General features: G+C 28.2%; 1 protein-coding gene across 3 annotated transcripts in view; it reads left to right on the top strand.

The window, feature by feature from the left end:
• The window catches only part of LOC113386904 (MAGUK p55 subfamily member 5-like), a 98,613-nt gene that overhangs the window by 55,973 nt on the left and 21,004 nt on the right, over window positions 1-21,636 (top strand). For 2 of the 3 annotated variants that reach the window (XM_026624660.1, XM_026624659.1), the window contains exons 1-3: window positions 6,891-7,100; window positions 17,845-17,981; window positions 19,206-19,516. In XM_026624660.1, coding sequence (XP_026480445.1) covers window positions 7,081-7,100; window positions 17,845-17,981; window positions 19,206-19,516 — 468 coding nt within the window. In that variant the 5' untranslated portion in view covers window positions 6,891-7,080. Of the gene's footprint in view, window positions 1-6,890; window positions 7,101-17,844; window positions 17,982-19,205; window positions 19,517-21,636 lie in introns of those variants that run through there. The other variant, XM_026624661.1, reaches the window with a different exon arrangement.

Below are 21,636 nucleotides of genomic sequence, written 5' to 3'. Positions count from 1 at the left end.
TCAAAATTAATATTAAATGAGCGTTCACACTGTTATAACCGGGCATATTTTTTAGAGATTGTCAGGCTGTGTAGGTGTGTTATTATTGTTATTTAATCATTGCTCGGGAATAAAACTTCCGCTTTTATTCTTCTGATTAATCGTATATAATGGATAAGTATTTTGGATAAAAATTACTCTTTAAAATTATATTAGTCATTCAAGTTTTTTTCAAGTATTGGAAAAGTTCAGAAATTGATATATAAATATTAACAGATGTATAAATTTCTTGTTTGATGTTTGATTCGGTTTAAAATTATGCTCTAAATTCACATTAGTTATTAAAGTTTTTTCAAATATTGGAAAAGTTCAAAAATTATAAGACATTCTATTAACAACTATTCTACAGAAGTACAAATTTTTTGTTTGATGTTTGATCCGGTTATCACAACCTATAAAAAAGCTTTTTAAACATACTAGATGAGGCAAGTAAGAGTATATGATTAACTATGCTCAGAATAAATTATTTGCAATAACTTCAATTTATAAATAAAATGGGCTTGTCTGTAGGCAAGTGGGTTAGAGCGAAGGGATTTGAATCAAAGGTCCCAGGTTTGATGTCTTTTAGCAGCCTGATGTTAAAAAGTAGAGATATTGGCTTGATTGGTTCACTTGGTATTGAAGCATTTTCAGTATTACAGAAAAAATCATCAAATCAGAAATTGCAATAATAAAATTTATTACTTAGTATTTCGGTAACTGTTTTGGTTACCATCTATAAATCCAATGTTGTTAGCTAAGTTAAATCACTACAACTTATAAGACCCTCAAGTTTTGATCGATGTTCAATTAATAAAAAACATCAGTTGGGAAGAAGATACAGAAAATAATTATAAATCTAAATTACATGTTGAGTATGCTAAATCCTAACGGTTTTATTTTTGGGAATCAAGTAAGCCTAGTGAATTTGAGAGAAACAAATGGTCATGACATTTTGTGAAGTTTTATAATCAACGAAATTTAATATATGTTTTTTTATACATGGAAATATATTTTTGCATATTTAATTATTTCCATAGTTTTTTTTTTAATCTTTTGGGGATATTTGAGGAAAGCAAGTCTTTCGCAAGTTGATTTGGATGGTTTTACCAGTTCTATCTAGTACTTAGATGCATGTCTTCTAATTTCTTCTGTTACTATATGGTGTCTTGGTGGGTCAGCCAATTTGGGTTATACTTGGGTGCCTCCAAGTTTTTTTTTAAAAAACTCTAATATAATATCTACCCTCTGATATTTATGTACATTACAAAGTTTTTTTTATTGTCAATTGTGCTATATATTTTTCACCTTATTTTATAGTGGGTTTTCATGATACAAAAGCGTTTTTTCCATCTAGAGTAAACTGCTAATATTTTTCCAAATGCATATAATAAATAAACGTATATTTTGACCATATGTGCAGGGCGGCGTTTTATTTCTGTATATGTAATATGTATATATATTTGTGTGTTTGTGTGTGTGTATCTACTCTGACACATGTTTTGTGACGGATTGTACCTGACGCAATCAGGTATCTGTATGCTGTGAGCCTCCTTGCATACCTGTCCGTCAAGAATGCGTCTTAAGAACCCGATGCGATGGCGTATTCACAATACTATGGAAAACAGGGCCGAAGCTAGACCCAAACAAATTATTTTATACTATTTTTGATTTGCATGATAATACTTCCTTTATTAATAATTACATTCGGTATGAACTTAAAATAAAGGCCAATCCAGTAATACTAAAGGTTACTTCTTTAATTGGGGGATGTAAAAACAAACTCAAAGAACATATAAATCAAACTATAGAGCATAGCATCCGACTGTATGCTTCGATATAATCTACTAAAATTAATGTAGCAAATTTCGATTTTTTTTTTTTTATTTACAACTGTGGAGTATTACATCCAACTATATGCTTCGATATAATCTATTAAAATTAATGTAGTAATGTTTTTTTTATTTCTTTTTATTTACAACTATGGAGCATTACATCCAACTATATGCTTCGATATAACCTACTAAAATTAATGTAGCAAATTTCGATTTTTTTTATTCCTTTTATTTACAACTGTCCAGTTAAGGACATTTAATAAATTTGATGAATTTACAATGTTGGCCGAAAAGGGACATTGTATACTAAAAGGGCATGTTGGAAAAACAACTCAGTAGTTGTTTTACCATTCGATATAAAATTCACAATATTTTATTGATAATTATATAATTTCGAAAAAATGCATTAATTTTTTTTCAGATACTTTTCTAGTATCTCGTTTTACCAGACAATACGTCTGATTGACTCACTATCAGACACAAATTACATTTCAATTGGCAACAATGAATATTTTTTATTTATTTTTCTTGTTTTTTTTTTATTATTTTATATGACAATTATTATTTATAATTTCTTTCTTGTATACGATTATATCAATATGCTCTATTAAAAATTATCATTTTTTTTATTTATTTTATTTACTTAAATATCGATGCAAGCAAAAAAATGTAGTTTTTCAGCTAATATATAGTATCCATTTTTATAAATATGTATATATATTATAGAAAATTTGCCAGTGTTTCATATTTTTAAATTAGTAAATTATACACATTCAAAAATAGAAAATATATGGAATACTAACAGATTTGAAAATATAATGAATTTTCTAAAAATGTAGAAACATTATATCCTTTATGTTAAGAATATCAAGTCTCTATTTAAATGCAAGTACAATGCAATTTCCATTTCAAAAACTTGTTTTAAATTTAAATTTATTAATAATTATTTTACTAATTAAATAATTATTAACGTAATAATATGATCATGAAATATAGAGTATTACAAATTCGTGAAGAACTAAGGTAATAATTTCTAGGATTCATCATAATTTTGAACAAAATACAATGAACAAACAAATTATAATTAGATAAATTTTCGTTTTAGTTTATTTCGTTTTATAAAGAACATACTAAATGCAATCAATAATGCAACATATTATGTTCTATTAATACAAATTCAAGTAAAAACTGCTATAACAAATATCAAAAATATATTTGTTTTAACTAATTTTAATTTTTTAGATCTCTTGTTTACAAATTTAATATTATTTCAATTCGTTTATTGATTTTTATTGTATTTAATACTAGTTATCATATATTGCTGAAAATGCATAAATTTTAAAGGACAAATTACTACAATCAAATATTAAAACAATCAATGAAATCAAAAATAATATAAAACGTGTGTGGGAGTATAGCAATGGTATAATATACCAAACGTTCAATCTCATTTTTTAATTATTAAACAATTATATATATGCACTTATCTATTTGAAGATGCACCTACACATTCAATCTATAGTCTATTCATTACTTCATATTTTTGCTCGTTGTTTTTAATTAATTTCGTATGTTTAAAAAATAATTCGTATTCGTCTACGAGTATTTCATGAATGTTAAAACATCCTCTATCAATATTCATAACTGTTCATATTTAATATAATACAAATATGTGGGGTAATCAGTTACATATGCAATTTTATTCATTTGCGTGAGTTTTACACTTTACACATATTCCTTACATTTGCCGGTTGTACGTGGAATGCATCTTATTCATTTCAGCTTGTGCTTGAATTATGAACATGTGCCTTCGAAGTGGTAAAATGCTTCTAGAGGAGACCGGGAAAACTCTGGTTGTAAATTGAAAGAATCTGCGTTCTGTGTCTTTGAATATAATTGTTTATACTGGGTAAAAAAAGAGGAAAACGTATACGTATATTTTTTGTCTTAACCGCAGTTGCACCTATTTCAACAATTAAGAAGTTTCATTAAGTTAAATAGTTTACTGGATGTACCTGCGACTTCATTGGCGTGGAATACAATAATTTTAAGTTTTCTGTATCAGTTTCATTGAAAAATGTATTTTATAAAATATTCAATCTACAAATGTTTTGAGCTATATCAACTACACTATTTTATATAAATAATAAAGCAATTTTAACGTAAAAGCTGAATATATATACTCACAAGTACTTAATTTATAGTCACTACTGATAATGACGTTACCGATTTTTAAGAATTTTTGGATTTCTTCTGCTTCCTTTGTCATATTTAAATTACCCCCCTCCCCCACTCTATCACACACAATATCACGCGTACTTTTAGAAAAATTCGAAAATTTTTTGGCTATTTTTTTAAAAAAATTGAATTTTGTTTTGAATTCAGGTAAAAAATATATATACATGATATGTTACTAGATTCCCTTCCCACACGTGATATTTCGTGATTTTTATCAAAACCCTCTTCCCCCTCTCCCCTCAAAGTAAGAAATAAATGCAATAAAATGTATCTAAATATTTTAAATCAATATAAAAGTTATAAGATATAAAAAAATATAATTTTTTTCAAATTTTGATTTAAAGTATGGTAGAAGATAAAAACCCAATAAAAAAAACTAAATAACCTAATTAACTTTCTGTTAAATTTCAAGATGAAATTGAGGGTACAGCTAGTTGAGATAAGATAAAATAATACAAACATTTTTTTTAAAAAAAGTAGCCTAATTTGTGCACAGTTACATCATCAACCTGCCAATAAAAGTCCTGAGAAAATTAATTCAGCCACTTCGAATATTGGCCGGACCAAAAAGAAATTCAAAAATTTAGTATTAATGTAACGGGCACTCTACAAAATTACTTATAATGAATATAAATAATTTAAATCAATAGCAATCCATAAAATATAATACTTTTTAAATACAAATTTAAATTTGCATATTAAAGAGCTTCTAAGAACACAAACCAAGCGCTAGGTTTGAATCCTACAAATTGTAAAGAACTTTTTGATGTTTTTATTGTTTATTTAAATTTCGAAAAAAGTATTTTATTTTATTTATTTATATGGACAAGACAAGCACATATACCTATATTAGTATTCTATACCTATTTCAATTTTACAAATAATCATTCCAATTTTCTACTATATTATTAATAATCTCCAATTTTATTTATATGTATAGATGCAAACAAAACTCGGTGACAAGTTGACCAAATCACCTGGTTCTCAAAAATGCCTAAGAAACAACGTTCTATTTCTATTATTTTATTCAATAAACATGATGATTATTAACTTACCGTAGGGTAAGTTATAGTAATCGAAAAAAATCGAAAATGAAAATTTTTATATATCTTTACGTTTCAAAAATGATCATTAGACATATGCACATCAAGTTATCACATAGATTTTTTAATAATATAAACCAATTTTGTTTACTTTTCTATGGGTTCCGTACCAATGTTTATTCGTTATACTGCGACGCGACGCTCAGGCTGCGATTGCTTTGAAAAAAAGGTCAAAATCAAATTTTTTAAAAAGGTCAATTTTTATTCAAAAATTTTAAAAACCTCAAAAATCGATTTCTTTTCAGAGTTCTAAAAAAAAATTGAATCTTTTATTAATTTTAATTTTTAGTATGGAAAGTTCCAGCAATTTGCCTTAAGGCAAGATGCCATGCACCACTAGTTATTCATTTGCTTTGATTTACACATATCAAATGTTCCCTTATATTATTACCTTGTGCCTACCAGCCCTGGTCTCCCCTACAAAAGCATTTACTACGAATGCATCGTGGTATTTGTGTTAAAAGAAGACGAGCCAAGCGACTACTCGCGGAGCGGTTGGTTTACTCTGCTCTTGGCCTTCTGTCAGGTCGAACCTACCAAAAATTAATAAAGAAATTTGTAAAAAAAAATGTATTAATAAAACAAATGTGAAGGATAATAAATACAAAAAAAAAATAATTGACAGAAATTTACATAAAATAGAGTTAGGACTTTATGCAAGTTTTCACAACATGGTCTGAGGGATGAAGTACAAATTTTCAAAACATGTAGTGTTAAATCAGGACATGCGAGGATTACCAGTTAAAGTGAAAATCTGCATAATCAGTGTGTGATCAGTGTCTTCAGGAAAAAAAATTAAAAGCATCAAAATTCTCATGTGATACTGGTTACAAATACTTTATATGGAAAATTATTCATTCTGTCATAAAATTCTTGGATTAAGTGTGTAAACAAATATGCGTGAAGAAATGCGATTTTGTTATTAAAACGTGTGCAGTCATAGAAATATTTACCTGGGAAAATTTCTGTGCTTTGTTTGAATGTATGACAAAATTATTAACAACATTACACATTTATTTTTATCTAAACATCCTGGTGACAAAATAGTAAGGTTAAAATAGTTGGAGTAGCAAATCAGGAGTAGTCATCAGGAAGAGGCCCAGAAAAGTGACTCAGTGAGCTTTTAACAAAAAGCCATCAATAATATAATAATTTCAAGAAGTATTTACCCATATGAGTGGCGTTTTATAATTAATTCGATTAATTAGATCGTTTCAGTTAATTGTAAACTTGTCGAGAACTATCGAGCGGAAATAATATTGTTATTTCAGGAACCGGTGCGTGAACACGGAAATAGGATACTGAGAAAATTTAATTGCGATAATATAGAATTTTATTGCACATGAGAACAAGATTATATTGTACATCAACTGGCAAAGACATAAAAACTGTCTGAGGAATTAAGAAAACATTTGAAGAAAAACTTCTTCTACATTGATTAACACAGATTTGTTTGATCGGAACAAATGTAGTATTGTAATCCTTGATAAGATAAAAAACAAATGCAACGCAACGATTTAAGATTAGATTAATCAAATTAAAGTACACATATGTGTTTCGCAATTAATAACACCTACAAACAATTACTGTGAATCAATATATTTACTGCCTCTTGGTATAATTTGTGACTCATATATTGACTTACTTGTTAGTGATCTTTAATTACAATTATTTTGTTATCAGTGACATTACGCAGCGAATTGTTGAGGATTACGGTTTGTTTTATTGGAATCAGCTCCAAAAATAGTGTTCTGTTGTGAATTTCCGTGGTTTAGTGTGTGTTTTTGTGGTTATAAAATTGGTGAATTGAAAAATGAGTGCGTGGAAAGTTGATACATAACAATTTTGGAAGGTTTTTCTACAAAAGCATTGGATAAGCGAACATCATGGGGCTTTTGAAGTATTGGTAAGGAATTATTTGTGACTAAGCAGTCTACTTATTTAGTAGGAAATTTTATACCTGGGTTTTGGTTCTTGGTTCATTCAAAGTATCATCAATTCAATTTTGAAAATGAGCTTGTCTGGCGTAAATGGCTAAGGACATGGACTAGCGCAAACTAGTCTCGAGTTCAATCCCAACCTCGGTCAAGCTCAATTCTATAAAATCTAAATAAAAATTTGTGGTACTATGGCATTGTACTTTAGAGCAAATTGCTGAAACTTCTTGTAGAGTAATTGGAAAGTTTTAAAAGATTCATTTTTTGTTGAAAATTTTGAAAAAAAAATATTGAAAATTTTGATAAATCTTGGTAAGGAACCCAAAGAAACTAGAACAAAGTTTGTTCTTGTTATTAAAATCTCTATAAAATATCTGATAATTTGATGTGCATATGTTTAATGATCATTTTTGAATGCCAAATAGCAGTTTTTCAACCATTTTATTCGTATCTCCAAAACCACTGGGCCTGCCTTTCCAAAACTTCAATCACTTCTTCATTCCGTCAATACAAGTGAAATGTTTGAATCATTCAATTCGGAAGCTCTGTTTTTGGTTTGAGCAAAAACTGCTATAGTTTGAGTATCTTCAAAACGCCTAGACCTGCCTTTGCCAAAAACTAATCAACCCGTCTCCTCGTCAATACGAATCGAATGTTTTTTGAATCATTCAAATCAATCGATTCGCGTGAAAAATTGTATCGGAACATACACACATGCATCCACTTTTTAAGGTTTGCCAGAATTCAGAAACCTTTGAAATGTAAAGTTATGCTAAAAAAATTATTTTCGATTTTTTTTGCAATTACTATAACATACCCTACGTTCAGCTAATAAAAATGAAACCTCGATTATGAAAAAAAAACTTTTTAAAAATAATTGCAATTATGTCGATGTACAGATTTCTTATATTATTTCTCTGTTGATGTTAATGATTATAATTGCAAAGAAAATCTTGGCATGCACATGTGTTTGGCCTTGATTCGATCAATTAAGTAAAAATTACATTTTTATTATACGTTGCAGATGTGAAGTAATTATATATGATCAGTCCGATGTTCTAGCTACCTCAGTTTACAATAATACATGTCTTTACATGAGATTTTATTGCATATATTTATGGTCGGGCAAAATCTATAATATTTTTAATAATTATAGATATGTTAACTAAAACAAAGTGCAGGGTGCAAAATGATAATTGAAAGAACAAAACATTAATATATTTATAATTGCAACCTAAATACTATATATACACTCTTGATAACTCAACTATTAGAATTTATTAGTATGATTTTTAAATAGCTTTTACATACATGAAAAAATGAAAGAAAAAAAGTTAACCAGATTTCCAACGATCTATTTAGTTTTCTCATTATTTTTATTTTCACCTGAATCTTAATAAAGCAGTAAGTTGTTTTTTAAGGAGCTTAAAAAATAATAATGCTATTAATAATATTATAATGCAAAATGGAGAATTTGAGATGCTATTATTAAATACTTTTGATTTTATGCAATTTGCATATGTTTTAATATTGAATAAAAAAATTATAGCCGATTTGTACTAAAATCTGAATCTTAAGGGGGCGTTTACAGCTGTTTGCAAAATACTATTTTCAAATTACCAAAAATTAAGGGGGCGTACAGCTGTTTGCAAAATACTATTTTTAAATTACCAAAAATTTTGAAATAATATAAAAAATGAAGGAATAATTTTTTATGTATATTTTTATCAAACATTGCATATTAATTTGTAGTCTAATAATTAAATTATAATATCGGTTGAGTATTTATTAAATTAAGTTGTTAAAAAAAATTAAGGGGGGCACAACATTTTTTTTATAAGAACGGGTGAGCGCGGTACTAAAAGGTGGAAAATGACTAACTTAATTAAATATTTTATAATTTTTGCTGTTTTGTAATGCTTATTATATTCGAGAAGAAAATTCCAAGGTTTATAATGTTGGTTTTAAAAAATATGTGAAATTATAGTATAGTATAGTATAGTAGAAGAAAACATTTACTTTTACTAAGTATAAATATATATACACATGTATATTTGTCTGTTTTCTGATGTTAAGTGAAACAACTTAAACCACTTATAAGGGACGGAATTACTTCTACGATGAAGATGGGAAACATAATATCAAAAGATATGTCCGTGAGAACACATCTTGAAACTCTATATTATTTATTTATTGACGAGATAAAGAAAAGCATATCTTTTGTCTATAACATATTAAAAGAGCGTAGTAGATAAACAGCACAGTTATATACATGGGCTTCGAACAAGGAATCAAATATTAATAAAAAACCTACAAGTTTAAATTATTTCTAGGTTAATAATTTATTTATATTATTTCTGAAAATTCAACTACTCTTCTTAGTCAATTTTGATCACATCTCTATTTTAATTATTTAAGTACTTCTATTTTCAATTGATACCATAGCTGCTTTTTAATTTATTCGCATTACTCCCTGGATCTGTATTTGAATTTTTTATAATTCCTTTGAATGAATGATTTTTGTCTCTTAAATTTTTGTTTGTAGCAGAATGTGACAGGATTTTTTTTAGATTTTTGTATACAGATTTCATTAATTTTGTATTCATCACTGCAGTTATAAATTCTGTCCTAGCATGTGAGAAGTATGTAAATTTACCACTTCAGCAAACGCATGAATATGTAATGATACGGCTAACATTCTCAACAAAACTGATCAACTTTGATTAAAAAACAGTGTAATAAAATCACTTTTATTCAACAATTTATTAGTTAATTATTTTAATAATTTTTGAATTATTTTATATAATAGAATTATAATTTTTAATATCTTAAATACCAATTTATTTTGCTAGTTTATTAGAAACTTTCTGAGGGACAAATTTTTTTTACGAAAAAATTTGACTTGCTTGATTTTTGGATTTTGAAGTTTTGATTTTTCGGCGATTCAGGTTAATCAGGTTACCATTGAGACCAAATTTGTAAAAAGTGTGTGTGTATGTATGTGATCCGATTTTGGACCTTTCGTCGACGTTTTCTGAAAAAAACGACTTCAAAAATCCAAATGCCATTCGATGCAACTCCATAAGACAGTAGTTTCCAACCTTTTCGTACTGCTTACCGTTGTTATAATAAAAATGTTGTGCCCCTCCCCCCCGGCTAAAATGTGTCTTTGTAATTAGCAGAAAAGTGTAGAATTTTTCATCCATTTTTTAGCTAAAAGTCTTGAATCATTATAAATATTTATTTACTTACTGTAAATTTTTAGACTATCGTCTGATTATAGATTTGTTAAATTAACATTACTATTATTAGTAATTTCCTTTTGACTTGTATATAAGTTGTTTATTATTGTTAATATTACTGATTTTAATTCTTTTTCTATACTAAATAAATAAATTTAATAAATATAATTTGTATCAATATTATCGTATCTATTCTTCAACTTTATCATATTTAATATGTGGCAAAAATATTAAATATTATAAAAAAAATCTGTCAATCAATCAAAATAACGATACTTTTACTACAAATTTGTCGACTATTTCATATTCTATACTATTTTTATATATTTTTTACACTATCTTTTTATATATATTCTATTTAATCTAATTTTTGCTTTTCTTCTTCTTTTTATTCAAATTCAACTCAACAATTCAAATTTTATTCAATTTCAAATTAACTATTTTTAACTTGTACATTTTATTCCAATGTTTATGCAATTTCAAATCAACAATTCAAATTCTTTAATTTTATTGTGAATCGGGCACGCTACTGACTGAGCTATTCCCGCCACGCCATTCATTATTGCTATGTCAATATTGTAAGTTTTTTTTTATGGAAATAAGTAATAAAAAAATATTTCTTTATTAATAATACTTAACAATTACATTAATAATTAGATATTATAAGATTATCATACTTAGTGCAGTTTTAGTAGTAGGTATATTTTGCGGATTGAAATGCTCACTTTTAATATTACATTTAATTCAGTAGCAATTATATAACTAAAAAGTATAATATATTAAATTACCACAAATATATGAAAAAGTTTTAGATTTTCTGTCATTAGGCATTCTCCTTCATCTCTATTTTATATTTTGAGTTTTGTTTTCAAGGGGCGTTCTTCATGGATGCACCTGTACACACAGTACTTTTTTCACATGCATTCATTATGGCGACCTGTACAAGTGTGCTATTAGTGTATTATTCGAATGAAATGGATAGAAATGAATTTTATACGGAGTGATGTTATATTTCTACCCTAACCATTATATTCCCAGAGCGGATGTGACGTCGAAAAGCATTTCTTCTGATATAATCACAATAGCAAGTGGCACGAGGGTAAAATGAGCTTCTTTTGCCTCTATTTAAATTTGAAGAAAATCGAATGCATTTAAATAAAATTTAGATTAGAAGATCAGTTTTTAGTTTAAATAATAATTAGATTCGTTAAAATAATAATAAGATTGGAACATCAGTTTTGTTTACAAGGAGCTTTACTTAAGGGGGTATTCTGGTCTAGAGGCATGAATTTTATGCTATTTTTGAAAGGCTGTAAAAAATAGCGAAACAATGTTTTTATTATATTTTTTTCAGATTATTAATTCATATTTGCGAATACAAAAAAAAGATAAAAATTTAAAATGGTCAAGTTTAATTCTAAAAGGTTATGGGAAGGAGGTCTCAAAGAATTGGCACCTGATCATGTCAATGATTTTATTCCTTAAAATAATCTAAAAATATATTAAAATAACTAAAAAAATATTAAAACATATTATTAATAATCTAGAATAATGTAGCAACCGTAAGAACTACGGACATTAATTTTTTCTTCACTAAATAGCGACTGTCAGTAAAAAAAAAAAAAATTAATTTTGTATTCTAGATTTTTTTTCAAATAATAAAAGCCTTATTTGGGAATGAGAGCGTACTTCATACCAAAGAAAAGTTTATCTGTAAAAATTTCTACAAAATCGGTCGATCCAGTAGAAGTATTGAGAAATCGTGGGTATCCTATTGAAAAATCAGTTTCGAGAAAAACGCGTAGAAAATTTTGCAAGGGAAGGAAATAGAGGAGGATAATCGTGGCCAAAAAGCTATATATATATATACAAAAATAATTTAAATTTTGGAAAAAATATTTACACTCAATCTTGAACAGTTAGAATTTGAAAATATGCGAAAAAAACAAGTTGAATTTTACAAATTTTAGGTCAGATTCCCTCATGAACAAAATTAGTTTATTTATTATCAAAAGTTTTAATAGTAGGTATGATGTAATTACTATTAACGTAATTATCATGCAATTACTATTAGAATTTTAATTTAACCACTATAGTCTACTAGCCAGTGTTATTAATAAAATATAGTTTTGTTGATCCGAAATGTAAAACTACACTCTATTTGAAATAAGATTAATCTAATTCATCTTATACACTAAATACAGTAACTAAAATGCGAATCGAACTCATTTACTTAGCATGTTTAGTAATATTATTTTCACAAAATGTTCTGTTCTTATAAATTTATATTTTGTATGAAAAATATTACTATCGTCAATTGTGCCAAATTCCACTTTAAAATTTTTTCAGGATCTAACTTTACTATTTTAGAACCGAAATAATACCATAAAAAATGCAAAAACAGAGAACTATTTTGTATTTATTACCCGTACAACATTGTTTCACGCATTTTGTAAACATTTTGTTCAACTAGAAAACAAAGTAGAAATACAAATGTTTCATATCGCATTATGCATATCTTATATTTTTCCATGGTGAATTTTAAATCGTATTTATCAATTTGATTATAATTCTAATTTAAATTTAAATTCAATTTCAATTCGATATTTAATTTTTTGAGGAAACAAAGTAAAATATGTAATATATGATGACTCTAAAGCGAGGCAATATAAATGCAATTATAAATTTCTGATTTCACTCAAATAAATTTGAAAATTTCTTGCAATTATTGGAGCGAGTCAATAATGTTTTCTCATCATATATATACGCATATATATATATATATATATATATACTAGCTGACCCGACAGACGTTGTTCTGTACCTACGTCTACAATTTTTCAATATTTTATACTAATATTTACTGCTTAGTTAAAAATAATAATTACTGTTTTTTGAATTACTATTTACACCAATATATAAGTGATGTTGAATGTAGAACTGTTTCAAATAAAATGATTGTTCTCAATTCCCACAGTTAACACTTTAATTATTTATTTAACAAATATTAAAAAATGTTCAATAAAATTGTATATTAAAAATTATACACTGCGATTTATAGAACAAATTTATTTCCAATAGCTCAATTTATTTTATTGCATTTAAGGGTTATATAGTATTTTTAGCCGTACCTGTAGATGTGGATGTATAAATGAATGATTTTTTGTTTATTCACGACTAAAACATTGATTTTCCAAATTTATCACACTAAAAATGATTGTCTGCCTTTTTGATTTATGGTCATAGCATAAGATACTCGTGTTGAAAATTGAAATCTTTTAAAAAGTACAACAAATTCAGAAAGAATTAATATATAGCATTCGCGGCAAAGGTGCAATATCACCTTTTATTTTTCTCACCTAAAATAACTGCTTCAATAATGTTGCCTATAATTTTTATAATTTTGTACCATATTTTAACTGGCTTTAAGTAATTTTAATATCTAAATTGCATTTTTTTCTCAAATAAATCAATATACATTATTGCTTAAGTTTATATTTGAAGTGAATTAATTTGTCAAATCCTGTTCACATGTGCTCTATTCAACTTACGATCAACAAAATTATTGCTCTGTAAATTTTTTTTACTGTGCTCCAATTTACTTGATATTTTGGAAATAGGCTAATCTTTATCTTAATTTCAATGTTTTAACAATTTGCACTCCGTCACCATCCACAGCATTAATTGGATTATTACTCTTTTAATTCTGATTTTATCAGAACTTGTAATACACTATTTTAAAGGTGATTAAATGAGCTACAACTTTCTCTATCATTAATTTTACCGTAACTTCTCTTATTGTGAAACGGCGAAGGGTTAAAGGGCTCGAAAGACCTCTGGTTGGACAGCTCCTTAATTAATCATACATCTATCAATATTTGTGTAACGAAAAAATAATAAACAATAATAATTAGTCAGAAAAATACCTCGAATTTTCTTATATATATACTTTTATACGTATTCTTTCAGAGGTATTATGATGAGAAATTGGTTGTTTTTTTTAAAATGTTTTTTTTTCATGAAATCATGAGTTTTTTAAGAATCATTTGTACTAAAGTTGTGGTATTTTCTAGAATCCATCAAGATCTCTTAAACCAAGTTAATTCTAGATTGAATACGATTATTTTTAATTTTGGTGGATATGGCACTCAAAGTATTTGATTTAAATGAAAAAAAAAAAACATTGCATTCGTCCTTTATCTGCATGATAGCTCACTCATTTTACACGCAGAAGTATTCATTTTAAAGCTTATTTTGAGCACTATAAAAACCCATTTTCATATCTAGCCTAATAATGTTCATAAAACACTGTAAAATAACGATTTATTAAGATTTTAATTGATATAATTCTGTTCATTACATGATTTTCGTTAAAATGTATATTTTTGAAGGTGTTAGCAACAAATGATGAAAAACGCAAAAAAGAAACAAATATTCAGTAGCCAGTAACTTGAAAAGTATTTCCTTTTTTGAAAAACATTATTAAATATTTTTCTCGTATAATTAGTTCTTTTATCGATACCCAACGTTATTTTGAAAAAAGTAAAATTACACCACTGAAAAGAAATGTCATCCACCCGAGAAGTGGTAAAGGAGTCTAAATTGTTTTCACTTCTGAAGAGTAAGATGAACCTAGTTCCAAAATTCCAAACGAATTGGAAAATAGTAAAAATTTCAGACCCAAAGCGCTCCATTGAGTAAATATTCCGTACCCAATGACAAACATATGAATTTTTGACACAATGAAACTTCTAAATATTTTTTTTGTGTTTGTGACTTAGTATAGTAAGGCAAAACGACTGCAAATTGAATATGTTTGAGCGCAATCACTTATGGCTCGCTCCTTTGCGCGAATTCGTACGGCGAATCTGTTCGCAAAGTGCGCAAACAAAATTATTGCAAGCAAAAGCAAACCACGCGCACGTCAGACGCATGCGCAGACTGCATCACTTGTCAAATGCATGTTATATTATTTGCATCTTATATTAATTTAATTTTTGGCACATCTCAGCTGCTTTTCGGCATTAACAATGTAGACATTACATTTTCCTTATTCATAATTATGAATTTATTATATTCTAATATTGCCTTAGCCTATAAGTGAATAGAAATGTTTGGCAAATGACAGTCCTCAATTGTTTTTAATGTCAAACTAAGCTTCAAATATTTTCAAGGGCAAACAATGATAAGCGGTTTTTTGTAATTTTTTCTATTTATTTCTACAATTTAACTATATTTCTATGAATCAAAACATTCTAAAAAATTTCCCGAACAAACTTCAGGAAGATTCATGAAAATCTGAATTATAGTTTAGGAGGAAATATGAAACTTACATTGTTACAGAAGAATTTTATATATAAGATATACTATATATTAAATATATATATACTATATATTAAATATATAATGGAGCCAACATTTTTAGAAGATCTAACAAATATTTAAAAAAAATTAAACAAAAGTTAATATTATTAGTACAAGCTTTACTCTCTTATAAGAGTTATATGTATGTGCTCATTTGTTTGTTTTGTAATATCACAATTAAATGAAAGTTAACAAAAACAGTTAAAATTTTTAGGTGCAAAATGATATATTAAAATTTTGTAAATACCACAATGATATTTTTTTTTAAATTTTTTAAATTACCAGTACACGTTTAATCAATCGTGATATTTTTTTTTACTATGTGATAGTATTTAAAACGCAATCCACTCTTAGTTACATATCATAATAAATGTCATATAATTACTTTCAAATTCTTTTCACATTTGTTTTTATTTCATTCATCCAGTTAGACTAATTACTATGCTTAATAGCTTGAAGACTTAAAATTCTCCATTTATGTTTTCATGAACGTCGTATACCTAATGATAAAGGTGATAACAAAAATAAGATAAGACGTTTGTGGAATGCGGTCATGTACCTGCCTAGTTGTTACGGTATTTCATATTTATGTTGAATTTGTTTATTTCTTGAAGAACACACACGCACCTACTCTCTATAATATACATATTCAGTAGAACCCCGTTAAGACGATTTTGCTTTGATCCCTGAGTTCCGAATTTTAAATCCTGAATCTGAAAGTGCTAAAACTCAAAACTAAAAGATCTGGAAATCGTGCTGATTTTTTTTTGCTATTTTGATGATATCTTGTATGGTGATAGAGATCCTGGTCTTAATGAACTACAATATTATAGGCCTACGATTAGTGGTTTAATTTTTAAAATTAACTAGTGATGCATGGCATTTTACCTTCAGCCAAATTGCTAGAATTACCCGTACTGTAAACAAACATTTAAGGAATAAACATAATCCATAATCAATGAAATTTAATTAATGATCAATGATCAATTGTGTATAATAATTATAATAAATTGTGTAAATTTTATTCGTATAGACCTAATATAAAATAACTGACCATTTTTATCACCAAATGGCAACTTTCTTAACTTTTTTTTCTGCATCTCCGAAATCATTAAACCTGCAAAAATTTAACATCTTCGAAAAATTGATCTAAATTTCCGAATAACTTGTCATTTTCTCACATTATTTTGCTCAACAGCAACTCTGTATACTTATAAATCACTCATAAATTAATATATTGATTAAGTCGATTATTTAAACATTTTGGAGTAACTGCCTCAAGATCAAATGCCCTTTTGATAATATGGTGTACAAATTATAAACAGTATGGTAATATTAATCAAGTATAATCATAATTCAAAATAGTACAATTTATTGAACATTTTTATACAGAATGATACAAAACATCCATTTATAAGGGAATGCGTGCATTCATTAAACGCGTTTCGTTACACATTCTTCATTTTTGATTCGAAGAGTAGTCAAACATCTTATTTTCTGCTCTGCTAAATTAATGGCATTGCGGTATTCTGAACCACTATCTTTCTCAACACATTCCAAGTTATCTTGTACAACTAATTCAGAATAATTTTTACTGCAAGGATAAGTCTTATTTGTTTTAAATAATTTATTAGTTTTACATTTAATGACTACTAAACTTTAGTTGCGATTTCAAGTTGTGCAGGAGAGTCCTTGAATTTGTTATTTTGAATGAGCTGTAATAAATTATTTATATTTTCACATTCAATTCTAATGAAAATTAAATCCATTGCATCCATTTATTCCAAGCCACTCCTATTACCTAATATCGATACAAGGTTAATTAAATTTAAAATTGTCATTTGTGTCACAAAAAACAGATAATTGTGATTGACACTCGTCATAGAGAAGTGGTAGAATTTTGTGTATTGACGAGTATATTTGTCATACCTTTAAAACTAAGACTATTTGCTACTTAAATTGCATTTTTTGTGTTTCTTGTAATACTAAATTTATTAATTTAGTGGACGTTATAAATCCCCAGAAAGCAAATAATATTTATAAATCAATAGAATATTAAGTAAATATTTATTAAGATTGAATTATAATAAGTTTTCTATCTGTTTAGGCCAAGAAGAAGATCTGGCGGTAGCATAGTGGTATTGGACGCGGAGAAACCGAGGTTGCCGGAAGACGAATGTTTTAACCAGGGCGTTAACCAGGATACGGATATGGTCGCCGTCATGTCGCTCGCTCACGACAACGGTAAGCTGGGTCACATTTGTTTACATTCATGATTCTAGAAACAATATTTTTGAGCAAATAAAAAATGTGAAAAAAGATACGAATTATTAGTAAATATTTTGTTTGCGTCATTGGCTCAATTCAGAATTTATAAGGATTATTATATAAATGAAATATATTATCGATAGTTTTATTTTTTTTTTAATAATCCAAAAAACAGCAGGAAAAAGGAATAAGACGCGAATATAACCATTTATGTCTTAATATAGTTAATTAATAGTGTTAATAGTCTTAAGGGGGTATTCTACTGTAGAATTTTGAAAAAATCGAATTTTTTTTTCATATTTTCAAAGTTTAGTTATTCAAAAATATGTCATTAAAAGGATTTTTCAAAATTACTATTATTTCCTGAGTTATATCCGTTTTAGTGACGTGGCCTCGGTTCGGGTCCGACCGAGTCTCAAAACTTTGAACGCGTTTTTCTCGGAACTATTTTTTTCGAGCTGGCGGTAAGGATATCTCGAGTTCTAATGAACCGATTTACTTCAAATTTGGAGAGGATCGCTTTATCGCATGGACCTTTCCCAAAACTATAACTTTTCATTTAGTATTTTCTAAAAAATTCGGAATTGTGAAAAAAAACTGATTTTTTTTTTCAAACTGCCGCCATTCAAACAAAAAAATTTTTTTTAACGTATCCAAGGTTCATACGATAGCGGCATCTATAATAATTAAGAATCCATCTATTTTTTATGTTTCGGATCACCAGGAGGGTTGGAATCATGCACGCCAGGACACCCTCTTTCTTTTTGAGCCCTTACTTTGACTGCTCATAACTTTGTGAATTCTATTTTTTTTTTAATAATTTTTTTATGTAATAATAAAATATCAATAAACAAATGATAGAAAAATCGATAGTAAAAATATTATTTGTTTCCTTTATACAGCGCTTCAAAAACCGGGCAAAATTCATGCTTCTACAGTAGAATACCCCCTTAATTGTGCTCAGTTAATTACTATATAGTATTTAGTGTTTAAATTTTATTATTGGGTCATTGTAAACATTCAAAATAATTAAATTAATAATGATCATCAATAATCTTTGTAGTATTGAAAATAAGATCTGTGGAGCTCAATAATAACACCACCTACGGCCTCTCTACTAAATACATTTTAATTTAAGTTTCTGAAGTAGTCTTCAATCTTGTAATGAAAAATGGTTTATCGTTATAAATATATTTCTAGGACCCCACCGTGAGATGGCAGTTGACGTGCCTGACTCGTTCGTCGCGCGCAACAAGACGCCACCTCGCTATCCTCCTCCAAAGCCGCCATCTTCGGGCACGGTCGCCAATCAGGTACCGTCGGCCACCCCGCACAATCACCAAAAACCACACGATAAATCTGATCACCGATCACAAAAACACGCTCACCAGAAGGTGGGACAACAAACGCACATAAAATCCAACAATCGAAATAGTAGTTATGATGATCAACATGTCGGTCACAAAACTAGCAACGGCACCCCGAGTTCGGTCGTCGTAGAAAACCACAAGGTAGGTCGGTTCGATTTGGTGGAAAACGGTCACCAACCGAATCACGATCATCAAAAATCACAACAGAACACAGGTAAAAGTATAAGCGACGATTTAAACGAATCAGATTTGTCGGACGATAAGAAGACGATATCGATATCGGACAACGAGAGGTCTATATCGTTATCGTCTACTAATGAGTCGACCGATAGATACGATTCTATTGTTTCATACGATATTGACACGATTGAGCGGAACAATCGTAAAAATGATGCTTATGATAACCCCAGTTATTTCATCGACCATAGGTACGAGAAAACAATTGTTACGATTTCTGACGATAATCGCGGAAAAGAAAATTTGATTATTATCAATAGTGCTGATGATGTACGATATGTCAATAAGACTAGATTAACAATAAATACAGATGATTACACCTTGCAATATCCTATAGTTACAGTAAATCATAGCATTGACGATAGGGAAGTCGATTTATCTCCTGACAGCGGTAAATTATCGACTACCGACACGGAGGATTATAATGAAAATTATGATCTTTTGCACGATAACATAGTGCCGTCGGACAACGATTTTAGGCTATCATATAATAACATCCGTAAATCATCAGAAGGAGTTGTTCTAACCATCTCTTCGGTGGTCAATGATACATCAAACAAGATCAATAAATTAGTAATTGACGATTTTGAAGTTTCTGATGATAATGTCGCTTCCTTTAACTCGTACGAACCGTTCGATGATCAGCTATCGAGTGGAGGTTACGAACTTTTGAATAGCAGATACAAATTTGCTGGTTGCGATATTGCTTCCTCACTTTATGATCATTGCAAGTATATGGATGATGAGAATGAATTATTGGTAGATAGTTTTGATGGGAGTAGTTATAACGTTGACAGTTTTAATTACTCAGAAGTTAATGCTTCTGTAGAAACCGATGTTAAGGATCTTGATGACAATTATAATGAAGATGATAAAATACCAATAAAACACGAGCACGTTGAAGTAAATGTTATAGAAAATGAGAAACCAAAGAATGATGAAAGAGTTATAAATACATATAAATCTACATATATAAAAACATCAAATAAGCTTACTATTAGCGGTTATGATAATAAGGCTTACATATCAGATATGTTTTTCGTTGAAAGCAATAGTGGTCATCGAGAAATGGCTGTAGACGTACCGGCAGATTTTGTCCAACGTAAAAAAACACCACCAAAGTATCCTGTTTTGAAAAAAGAAAAAGAAAAGGCAAAAAATAACATAAAATTCAAGAAGAGTGCCAAGAAAGGAAAATATTTCGAAAAAGAAAATATATTAAAATCCAATCCTTCATCAAAATCTTTAGATACGTTAAATGATACGATTGATGACAAGAGCAGTGATCTGAAACCGTATACTTCAGATTATTCATATGGAGCGAAAATATCGGATACAAATATTTTATCAATCACTTCAAGAAAATTAAGCTTGAAGAAATCCAAGACTGACGAAATGAAATCCCTTCTAGGATCCAAGGCTGATGAGGAAAGCATTGAATTAGATGTTCTCAACTTGAAACCAAAAGATCTTGACATTGGTAAAAATGATGAAGACGGCGTGAAATCATTATGGATTTCAAAATCAGGAAATGTGAAATATTCCAAAGCAGATAATGATTCAGAATATATATCAGAGATTTCTAAATGCGATATAGATTTTAGCAACAATGCAAGTAATGACATGTCTTCGGTTAAGGTCGATACGAATTTACTTCATAATAAACAAAAGGTTTCCGGCGAAGAAAATACAAAAGATTCTTTACAGGTGCCTGCTATGGCATTTAGATGTAAAGATCCAAAATGGAGAACTCAGCATCAGGTATATTTTGAATGATATGCACATATTATTCTTCCGAAGAATGTATTATTGGGTATTTAAATAAGGCACGTTGGAGAGTATTAACGTGCATTTAGTAGTGAGTCTTGCATCATATTCAGGGGAATTAAAAAAACAATCGTCACATAAGCAATGATAATGCTATAGTTTGAAGTAATTAAATTTGGTCTAAAAGTTTTATTGTTTTGTTTTATTAGCACATTTCGTAACCAGATTTAAATTTGAAATTTATAATGGTAAGAAAT

Source organism: Ctenocephalides felis, unplaced genomic scaffold (genome assembly GCF_003426905.1).
Source record: "Ctenocephalides felis isolate EL2017-DRISC unplaced genomic scaffold, ASM342690v1 CF-g0.4_SCAFFOLD_03571, whole genome shotgun sequence".
Classification (NCBI taxonomy): domain Eukaryota; kingdom Metazoa; phylum Arthropoda; class Insecta; order Siphonaptera; family Pulicidae; genus Ctenocephalides; species Ctenocephalides felis.
The sequence above is the reverse complement of the archived record's forward strand: the minus strand, read 5'-3'. Positions and strand labels throughout refer to the sequence as shown.